This window comes from Hesperophylax consimilis, chromosome 11, assembly GCF_061612785.1.
Source record: "Hesperophylax consimilis isolate HC1 chromosome 11, BYU_Hcon_1.0, whole genome shotgun sequence".
Lineage (NCBI taxonomy): Eukaryota > Metazoa > Arthropoda > Insecta > Trichoptera > Limnephilidae > Hesperophylax > Hesperophylax consimilis.
The window spans coordinates 11,233,950-11,245,497 of record NC_142846.1 but is presented as its reverse complement, the minus strand read 5'-3'; the positions used below and the strand labels follow the sequence as shown (position 1 = coordinate 11,245,497).

At 33.9% G+C, this 11,548-nt stretch overlaps 2 protein-coding genes across 4 annotated transcripts; one reads left to right on the top strand and one right to left on the bottom strand.

The window, feature by feature from the left end:
* Nucleotides 1-934: 934 nt before the first annotated feature.
* Nucleotides 935-2,818, bottom strand: CysRS-m (cysteine--tRNA ligase-like protein, mitochondrial). Its single transcript, XM_089637023.1, has one exon. It carries the CDS (start codon nt 2,682-2,684, stop codon nt 1,110-1,112), a length of 1,575 nt encoding a protein of 524 aa, XP_089493149.1. The 5' UTR covers nt 2,685-2,818; the 3' UTR covers nt 935-1,109.
* A 2,767-nt stretch (nt 2,819-5,585) lies between these two features.
* LOC149419779 (cytochrome c oxidase assembly factor 5) lies at nt 5,586-11,291 on the top strand. 3 transcript variants are annotated; one of them, XM_089637298.1, is made up of 4 exons: nt 5,586-5,804; nt 5,957-6,125; nt 8,669-8,770; nt 11,137-11,291. In XM_089637298.1, exons 2-4 carry the CDS (start codon nt 6,018-6,020, stop codon nt 11,176-11,178), a joined length of 252 nt encoding a protein of 83 aa, XP_089493424.1. In that variant the 5' UTR covers nt 5,586-5,804; nt 5,957-6,017; the 3' UTR covers nt 11,179-11,291. The 3 variants fall into 3 exon arrangements, with proteins under 3 accessions (XP_089493424.1, XP_089493425.1, XP_089493423.1); XM_089637299.1 differs by lacking the exon at nt 5,586-5,804 and having other exon boundaries at nt 5,868-6,117; XM_089637297.1 differs by lacking the exon at nt 5,586-5,804 and having other exon boundaries at nt 5,903-6,125.
* Nucleotides 11,292-11,548: the final 257 nt, after the last annotated feature.

Sequence of the window (11,548 nt, the reverse complement as noted above, 5' to 3'; positions counted from 1 at the left end):
AGGTTTATTCTCATACAATAATATATAAGTGTTTCACAGTTACAATTAGGGTTGCCAGATACGGGCTGGATAAAAAGTTATTATTAAGTCTCCAAACAAATAAAAGAAATCAGCACCTTTTTTAAATAAAAGTCAACTTAAGGTAAGGTGTGGCGAGGGCGGCTGCGGGGCGTGGGGGCGCGCTGTGTGCTGTGTGTGAACACGCTCTTGCATATCGCTATTTCGTACGTAGAATATTTAGGTACTTAGGAAGTAATTTCTTATTATCATCTGTGACTTTTTTGTCACGATTGGCCGCCCCTAATATCTGGCCGCCCTAGGCCCGGGCCTACATAGGCCTAAGGGCAAATCCGCCTCTGGCTGTAAGATTCTTCACAGAGAAGTTCCACACTTGCAAACTTAATTTTCTGCGCAGGGTCTTGCAGCATTCGATAAATGTTGATTGCTTACCGACCCATGGGACAACAGGCACAATCATAAAAAAATGTTGTGCGTAGTAAAAAAAACTTTTTCATATCCATTTTATTTTAAATATTGAAGACAATATTAGTGATTTCTAAACGAAAATCTGAAACAGAAAAATCAGAAAAGGAAACGGTCACATCTGGGATGTGACCGTTTCCTGTCATGTTCATGGTCATGGTCACGTTTCCTTTCCATGTCCCAGATGTGACCGTTTCCTTTTCTGATTTTTCTGTTTCTGATTTTCGTTTAGAAATCACTAATATTGTCTTCAATATTTAAATATTACAATTTGAGGTTTTACGCAATAAATTTATTCTGAAAAATAAACATTTTATTTTATTTGAATATAAAAAAGAGTGGATATCAAGATAAAAGCCAAATTAAAACTAAAGAAAACTTACATCATTATATTATTTATATAAAATATTTATTTATAATAAAAAACATTTATAACTTATAAACAGATGTCTTATACCAAAAAGTTGACAAATATACAGTTTTGCATTTCAAAATATTATAATATTTAATTGCCAGGATAATTTATGATATTGCTACGTAAGTACGTTTAGAAAAAATGTTCTGTTTGTTAATAACAAACCATCCAGATGGGAGCATTAATGTAACGATTGTAATCTTTGTAAAAATTATTCAGTGTAAATCCATGATGCTGTGTGTGAAGCCCCTTGATCATTTATTTTAACATTGTAATTCTGAAGTGCGTTGCGAACATTGTCACACTCCTTCAGCAAAATGAGTTGTTTAGTTTCCAACGCCTGGACTCTCACCGAATGCCGGAACTTAACAAGAGTATCAATTATATCGGGAACATTGGTATCTTCTATTTGATGTTTATCCAAGTTAATTCCAAAACAACTCATTGTACTCTTAACATATTTAGCAACTAATCCTACAGAAACTGGCTTAAAATCATTGGTCACAGATTCTGGTAACGGTTTAGCCAATAACATTTTGCTAGTTTCTGAAGCTAGATGTATTATTTTATTCATACATTTTGCAGTATCAAAGTCATCTCTGAGAGCATTGTGAACTGCCAGGTCAGTAATTTGAAGATCTGATAGTAATTTGACTTCATCAACGACTCCAGTGCCTTTATTATTGTTCATATAAGTAGAGCATTCTTCGACAAAGTATTTTAATTTAGCGACAACTGCTTTTGAATTCTTCATTAAGCCTGCGCTGTATTCCATAGGGTTTCTGTAATGTGACAGGAGGCAGGCCATTCGGAATGTGGATGCACTGTGAGATTTGAGTAAGTCATTGATGCTTATAGTATTTTTTAAAGACTTGGACATTTTAACATCTCCTTTGATGTGAAGGTGTCCGGGGTGAAGCCAGTAGTTGACCCACTGTTTGCTTCCGTGGTAGGCGCAGGATTGGGCTTCTTCGTTTTCGTGGTGTGGGAATTGTAGATCTATTCCTCCAGCGTGGAAGTCGACTGTTTTACCAAACAACCGACTGGCCATGGCGGAACATTCTATATGCCAGCCGGGTCTGCCGTTGCCCCAGTCTGCTTCCCAATAAGGCTCTCCTGGTTTATGCGCTTTCCACAATGCAAAGTCTGCAAGAGACTTTTTGTGGAATGAATCCAGCTCCTTTTCTCCTTCCTGAGCGCCCTGTAACTTACCATAATCCCCAAAAGCTGCAGTATCAAAATAAACAGATTTATCTGGCCCGGAATATGTTAGATTTTTCCTGGCAATTTCTGCGATAAATTCTTTAATCGTGGGAATATGTTCTGTAACTCTTGTTATTATGTTTGGTGGGGAAACTCCTAAATCCGACATGTTTTTCCAGAACTCTAGTTCATATTTTTTAGCTATATCTTCCGATGACTTATCAGACTCTTGACTCCGTTTGATGATCTTGTCATCAATGTCCGTGACTCCCATAGATGTGATGAGGTTTAAATGAAAGTAGTCTATCAATATTCGTTGAATAATATCCAGTTTTACATAGCAGCTAGCGTGGCCAATGTGTGCGGAGTCATAAACGGTTGGACCACAGGAATACCAAGTGGCAAGGTTGTTATTCAATATTAAAGGAACCTTTTTCTTGGCTATACAGTTATATATTGATATACCTGTGTCCGAGCCTGAAGGTTGCTGCCATTCTACATGATTATATGTAGATTGTAATTTAAATTGGTTGGTGAAATTTTTTGACCACAATCTTCCTGCCGGAATCCTTAGAAATTTCATACTGGATGATGATTGTCTAAATTAGCATAAACTCGTCATACGAACATTATGTTTCACTTTTCGCTTTATTGAAAACCGATATATACCAGAACAAATACCGTTAATTAATCGCCGATCAACGATACAAAACATAATATTTTAAGGTTAGAAATGTCAAATGTCAAAATAATGTAAGCGGTGTTGCCAATGCATGTGTTCTTAAATACCCACAATAGATGTTCAAATTCCCCACAAGTTCTTTTAACTCAAAAATTAAACAAAATTCTTTTGAAATTAGCATTAAATCTTCAGGTTTTCTATTTTGTTGAGGCTTTAAAAGCAGAAAATTGTTCGAAAATTTCGCGAGAGAAAACGAAAGTATAGCACTTAATCGCAATTACTGTGAATATTATTTTTAATAAGGTTGGACGGTCAAGTAATGCACAGAATCTCCGCATTTTCACACAAAAAATACCTTATTCTTAGGCTAGCTTTAGACTTGTAAGTTTTTTCGTAAATTTACGACTTCTAGCCAATGGGCATATTGGATTTTCAAAATGCAATATGCCCATTGGCTAGAAGTCGTAAAGGAGGAACAAATTGAAAGAAGCTATGAACCTTAATTATTAGGCATTTATTCTATAGTTCCGATTAGAATGGGTTAATTAATTAATTTAATTAATTATAATTTTCAGTTGACGCCATTTTGAATGTCAAAATCGCTTCAACTTAAATCGATACGTGTGAACCAAATCTTGTTCAACTTTTTTCGTAAAATAAAAGTCGGCCAACAAAAGTCGAAACGTCAGAACTCGCCATTATAGACCAATACGAACCGATCAATTACGAGTTACGAGCTGTGCTGTGATTTATAATTTATTACATGCAAAACCGATAACCGATATTTTTTTATTACTTTATAGTTATGATATTCTTTTGTAATATGTTATCTTTAAACATAACTAGGTGATACTTGCATCCTATCTATGGGTCCTTCCACATAGAAAGCGTGTTTCGTATTTCGGACTACCCGCGCCCAGCGCCCGAATTTTGTACCGAGTTGCGGCAGTCTGTATCTGGCTTCACTGTGTGCGCTTTACTACGTTTACATACAATCATTCTTGTCGGCCGTCGGCCTAGATCAGTGATACTCAACCTTTTTCTTCTGGGGGCCACATTCATATGTTTGTAAAGCTACGCGGGCCGCAACACTATACTGGTCAGTGTTGCCAACGGTGTGAGCTTGATTCCCCCTTTTATTATTCGAAATCCATGGGGGGGGGGGGGTTGTTAGAGAATTTCTGTAAAACATAATAATTCCCCACAAAAAAAATTCAAAATGAGTGCTCCCCACGAAATATTTCAAATCCATGGGGGGGGGGGGGGGGGGGGGTTGTTACAGAACTTCGCTAAAAAAAAATTCCGCACAGCCAAAAGCATCATATGTAATTCCCCACAACAATTTTTCGAAATCCATGGGGGGGAGGGTATCTACGGAATTCCGTTTTCGAAAATTTCCGGCCGCAAAAAATATTATATCAAATAGAATAGATATATAAAGATAGGTTTTTGTTATGTTTAGTAGCCTAAATGGTACTACGTCTTCGTTGGTAGTAACAAGTAACACTGGTAACCATTTATCTTTGGAACTGTCAAAAATTTATGTGTTGCCACGAGCAAAATTATTTGCGCGCATATTTGTCTGTCAAATCTTTGTTTTTTAGAGATAGGTCCAAGCTTGTGCAGTTATGGTGTGCAGTAGCAACACTCTTATACCATATTATATTATATAGATAGTATATTATTTTTATACTATCCTCTTCGGGTTTCAATGTCTGTACGTCAAAGTCGCAATTAATCTCAAATTAACGTGATATAGAATGCCAGATTTTGTAAATCATGTTCCTGATATTAAATGTATTGAGGGCAGCACAAAATAGCTCGGGCCGCAGGTTGAGTATGACTGGCCTAGATACGATAGAGACGATAGTTGATAGTTGAAGCGGCCGCCCATGCGCCGACTGCTTTTCCCGCTTTCTATGTGGAAGGACCCTATTGATGGGTATTATTTTTATGCTTTCCGGCAGCACATTATTATTTTTTATTCCTTATAGTTATGATATTGTTTTGTAATATGTTTTCATTATCATTATTATTTTGGTAACACATTGTTTATTATTATTTTTTTTTTGTATAAATATTATTGTTTTTGATATCTTTGTTTTACTTTGTACATCGTACAAAAAAAGGATTGTTGAGCAGTGATAGAAATGCGGAGTTGTATACTGCGCTCACAGCTTTTTGGGATAATTTTTGAAGGATTCTTCCCAGATAAGAGATTCTACTGCCCAATTGTCTTTTGTATACACTCAGCATGCTTGTAAAGGTCTAATTTTAATCTAATATAACTCCATTTATAACAATTTCTGTATAATTTCATTAACAATTTTAATTTGGCCCATGCACTTTCTTTTTGTTTTTGATGATTCAACTGAGATATTTGTAGGTATTTCTTAATAAAGGATTAAGGATTACTAAACAGTGTACCTACCGTTATCAAGCATCTGTCGCCAGGTGACAGGTGTTTTGAAAAAGCCCATGAGGTGGTTGATTGGTTCCTAAATAAAATTAAAATTCATAAATTTTTTCGTTTCATTTAATTGTACACATCCCGATGACGAAGGTCGTTACTTGTATGAATGTCGCTCACTTTTAAAAGTAAGTAGGTATTACATGATTTTTGACGTCTCGCAAAGTGACAGGTGACAGTCCAAGGTCGATGTTTCACAAAAATTTGCGCCGAGTTGCCAGACGTAAAATAAGTCCCCGTTAAACGTTAGGGCAAATTGCGTTATTCCACGGGCAACATCTACAATAATCATATTGACGGCGCTGCTTATGGGTTTTTTCGTTAGTTGTTAAGGTTATGCTTCGGAATAATAAAAGGGATTCGCATTATTGACAAAGGAGAAATTTTGTTAAAATAATTCTAGTGATCTCCCGATTTCTAAGAAAATCTCCCGATTTCTCACGATTTCTCCCGATTTTTAGGCGTAAATTCTCCCGATTTTGAATTTTTGAGTTCGGGAACACTGTTTCTATGGTTAACTTATGTCATAACAAAGTCGTAAATTTTTTAAGGTTTGCTATATTTTTATAATATAATCAGATCACATCAACATAATATATTTCTTAAACCAGATATTCAATATGAGAAACTTAATATTCATAACTTAATAGTATACCTATAGGATTTTTTAAAGAAAATAATATATAACCTATCTTTATTTTAGGATTTGAATTGGATTGTCTTCAAGTTGAAAGTACGATAGATATTGAAAAAAAGCTGTAAAGATGATGAAATATGGTGAAGACGACGAGACCTTGGCCGACAAGAGTACTTGTGCTGGAGTCAGGGCAGATCTCAAAATGTGCCTGCTGGAATCCGATTGCTGTAAGTTGGTAAGAAGACAAATAATTGTTATGGAATACTTGTCGAATTCCGCTGCATGCAAAGGCTCTTTATAAAAACAACTCTTGATTTCAACTTAAATATCGAATGGAGACAATTATTTATGTGGGAGGTTTAAGTAAACATGAAAAAAAATAGGTATAGTTTGGGTTATTTTGATAATTTGTGCGTATTTCATAACTTTCAAAGATATCTTTGATTGAGAAAAAATGGAACAATATGCTTCTTATACCATCCCCCACCACATAGATACTTATTTCTTGTGGTAATTGAGTTGAAACCAACTGCTGTTTGTAATTTTTTGCGTATTAAGCTTGTGGCGGAATTCGTCGAGATTAATATTGTTTTTAGTAAACTTTTAGAATTGATTGCGCCACTCAGTACGAATAAGGAAGTTGAGTGAAAAATATTTTGGCTTATAAAAAATATGTTCATGTAGATCAAAAAATATCGATTCTAAATATATAAATATATTTCTATATTATTATTCTTAGAATTAGTTAAACGTTCTTGAAAAAGCATTCAATAGCAATAGACTGTATACGCTCCACGATTGGTCGAAAGAATTCTGACGTCACATGTGTCGTGACTTGTACGTACAACGGATCACCTATGGTGCATCTCTTTCTATTACATGAGAGATGGTCAACTTAGATGAGAGAGGTGTATAGGCCAAACGTTTATTTGGGTTTGTCAAATATATGTACGTATTTTTTGTTATTATTATATGAAATGGATTTCTAAAGATACATATTCGTATAGTGCTTTATAATAATATGTTGTTTATTGCATAACTTAGAAGTTTTTATTATCATACATGTCACATAACATGTGATACACTTCAGGCCGCCGGCTGCCCAGAAAAGTCTCACAGTAAACTGGGCTGTAAACCGTTATTTTACTTTTGGTCTTTACTTTTCTGCGCGGTGGTCCTGAATTCGCGCGGGGCACGTCAACAAATAGCGACGGAAATACCGTACCGGGCGGGAAAAGCAAATATTCTAACTTAAAATATTAATTTAACTATGACATCTTAATCAATTTTCTTTTTTTTTTAATAACATCAATTCTAATAGACGGTTAACATTGGTAAAAAAATTACTGGAATTCCTTATTGAAGAATTAATTTTTTTTCCATACAAAATGCTTAAGCGACGTGGTTCTTACAGTTTGAATGACGTCACACCCACACCCCGCCTCTTACCGCTCGGATTCCGCTCGTTTTGGCGGGCTTAATAAAATTCAAACTTTGAGAATTAATTTAACTATGAAAACAAACTTTAAAAAAAAAAATACTCGTATTTAAGTTTGAATGCGAACATTGATAAAAAAAAATAAAAAAAATGGACTCAACTTCCTTATTAAAGTCAAACAACAAAACAAAACATGGCTGAACTGTCAAATTGACAAAATTATTGACAAAAAACAAACTTTATTTCAGTGTTTTTCATTTCCCCGGATGTAAATAATTGGCTTTTATAGTTATTAACCCCTCCGACTTTTCGCGAACTTGAAGCTAAAATGTCTTTATCGAAATGTCAATTTCACGAAAACGTTGTGTTATTACCGCCTCACAATCAAAGCTCTATAAATGAAACATTACTGAACGGAGCCGAATAGTAAAAACTGTTTTAGAAAGGTTACAAAATAGGCTTTCAAATTGTTGTATCATAAATAAATATTAACATTTATAAATATTTAAATTTAGAATGGAAACATGAAAAAATTGTAAAAATGACTCACCTGTAATGTTTTATGTAAAAACGATACTAAAATCACGGATAATGTAAAAAAAAAACACTTATTTCATCGTACAAATGTACAATAAACAATTCTGTCACTTCACTTTTTGACCATTTCATACAAAATATATTTTTAAAAAAATAATTAAACTTGCGAGGCGGGTCGGCACGTCAAACGGCTTTCTTGGCGTCGTTTTACGATTTGGCGGGTAAAATTTGCTTCCACTGAGTAGGTCTTTTTACGGGTTTCTATGGATAACTTTGAATAGAGATGTGAAGCTTCATTCAATACGAATATTCTACTTTTTGTTTTAGGGATGTCACTAGAAGAATAACGGAGTTATGACGATTTTTGTGGAAACACACGCGTTGACGTGTAAACACGCTTATTGTACTTGACTGCTATCGTTATTTTATCGTGTATATCTGCTTACGTTGCTGACCGGTTAAGTTGAATCAAAATTTAAAAAAATATATTCGTATTTGTGGCCAGTCATTTTTTTGTGGTTATAATATACCTACTTATTCTTTTTTGTATTATTTATGTTGTGTTGTTTTCGGCAAATATTCTTGAAGCTAAAATATGCTTACTGTCGGAATCGTTGCAGCATAACAAACCAATAATGAATAATAATAATTTCGTTGTAAATAAAAACAATAAAGTTTTTTGATGTACTTTAGTAATCAAAATAGTTCTGTTTTTTCGAAAATTCTAGAATATTTGTTTTTATTTTTACACAATATAATGATATTTCATGTACAAAAGCATTTAAACTTTTGTGTCTTTTCAGCAAAAAAAAACTCCCCGCGAGTGCCTGAAAGCAACTGATGGCTCTGTCCCGTTGCATTGCCAAAGTCTTAGGAATACGTTCTTTGAATGCAAAAGGTCTATTGTAAGTTATCAATAATATTATTACCTACAATATGTTTTTATTAAAAGCCCATCAATTTGTAAGCAAAGGAAAATTTAATTCTGAATCATTTTGTAATTGAGTTGACGGCATTCATCTTTCCTTCTAATTTTAATCCCAAACTGTTCAAAATCAGATTTGACTAACTCTTTCAATTAATAAAACATGTCTGAGTTATGAATAACCTAACAATATTGGAATCCTTCCTACATCCATCACTGTAAGTGGAAAATATTGCTTGTGCAATGATGGTGGACTTAGCTAGTAGAGGATTGAACCCGCGACGCTGCATTGGGCTCCCATGGGATCTGTTCACTTGGCTACTAACCAGTATTATCTTAACTTAGTGTGCTCAATTAAATTAGCAGACTATTTCTATCATGCTAAGCATAAAGAGTACAAGTCACAAACAATAAGTTTTTTGGAGAGCAATTTCAAATTTACGAACTGTGAGTGCTTCTATTGGGTGATTTAGTAACAAATGACAAAATATTTTTAATTGAAATATATTTTCCAGGTTTTTACTTTCACACCATGTGAACATATTATCCCTAAGATTGAAAAAAATTAAATAATCTAAAATTTTTAAACTTATACTCTTTATGATAGATATTACATTAAGGTGATAATGTGAATTGACATGCTTATAATACGGTGAGATATATGATTTAAGCAGTGCTAGAGAGGAAACACCACACTTTGTATTTGCATCTAAAAGCTTACCGTACACATCCAAAGTGATGGGTGTTTTGGGGAGTATTCCCAAAATAGGGTATATTGCGGGAGTTTTCATCTAAATGGAGAAATCTCCATGAGGCTGTTTCCCATGTTATATACAAATCTCTAAATAGTATACAATTAAGTCACTCTCCGCGTCTGTCTGTTTGTGCGCTAAAGTCTTCTAAACTAGGAAATGGATTTTGATACTACCATTCAGAGGATTTCTTCCGGAAGGTTTATGTATATGATACTTGCATATTATAATTATAGAAATTAGAGGAAAGTCAATGTTTTGTAATCAAGTCGTAAAAAAATAATTTTCAGGCGTTTATATTGCTAACGCTCGCTAAACCTTATGAGATACATCAAAATAATGTACTACTGAATTGTATATCTTAAAAATACCTACAGAAAATCCGCGATGGTGTATATATATATATATATATGTCTATCTCCTAAGGATATCCCCCAGCAACGCTGGGTACACGTCAGCTAGTGTTTCATATTAATTAGAGCATGCTGAGGACAGAACTTTTATAATTTTAGGACAATATCAAATAGTACGGAAGATATAAGCCGTCAACATGTTGATATTTGCGCCTGGCCGATAAGCATGTGATATCAAGATACATACAATGACTGGCACAACAGTACTACCATTTGAATTATGGATTGTGTCTCGTGAGACATCACAAGACACAATTGTACACGTGTTGTTCACTTTGGATGCTCATAACTTTGACATTTTTGGAGATATTGAAAAACTTATTTGGTGTCGTTATTGACTTTTTAAATGTAATGCATTTTCATCAAATACAACACCTCATTCAGAATAACTTTCTTAGTAAAAATAAATAAATTCCCGATTATGAAAAATTTATATTAGGTCAAGGAATATTTCCGGATACCTATTACTACGTCCAAAAAATTGTAATATATTATTCAAAAAGTATCAAGCATATTAAGGAAGGGTTGTTTCAGAGAATTTGAACAATTCTTCAAATTTCAAAGTTAATTTTTCAGTTCTGTGAAAGATTTTTCAAGTTCTGTTATTATTTCAGTTCTGTCAAACAACTAGCCTATAATGATTTAAAAACAGAACTTGAATAGGACTTTCACAGAAGCCGAAAATAAACGTTGAAATTAGATGAATTGTTCAAATTCTGCGAAACAACCCACCCTAAGTGTTATTTCTACAGTTTTCATGTGTCTGCTTGTAATATTAAAATCTGAAAGAATCTTTCATATTCTTTTAAAAACGGTTATTCATTTTCGTGTACATTCAAAAACAGTGAATATATTAGGTTCACAAATTTCTGAAACATGAAATTTTTCATACAATATCTGAATTTAATACCCGCAAAGACTCCGGCCTGACGCTAGAAAAAGGCGATGCCAAGCAAGCAGGGCGTTTTGAAGGGATAGTGTTATATTCATTTTTAATTATATTATAATAAAACATATATACATAGAATCGGCGTCTGTTGACCTATATGAAAATATTGCTTGAAAGCTAAAATACTTTTTACCGGAGTTCCTTTTTTCGTTCGTTTGGTGAGTTTTCACAAAAACGACACTATACAAATTGTCTTATTTTTATTAATTCTGATTTTTATTTTTATTTTCAGTTGGATAATCGCATGCGGTTCAGGGGGCACAAAGGATACTAAAACAAAAAATATTATTCAAAGTCAGTTCTGGTTTATCATAATTTAATAAGACCTTAAGAATTGAATGTTTTATGTAAGTTTGTTATAAGAAATTAAAGAAAATATTTAGCATCTACCCATGTTTTTTTATAAAGCTAATTACCAGAATAATATTTGATGAAATATACAGTCTTGTAGTTAGAGTGAAAACTACTGTATGCATGCATTTGATATCCAGTTTGTTTTAGCTTTTTTTGTTGGCCTCCGTGGTTGAGTGGTTACGATCCTTGGCTACGAATCCAAAGGTTGCGGGTTCAGATCCCGACATGCGTACGAAAGTAAATATACAGGGTGTATCGGCAAGTACCTGACAAACTTTAACCAGCTATTC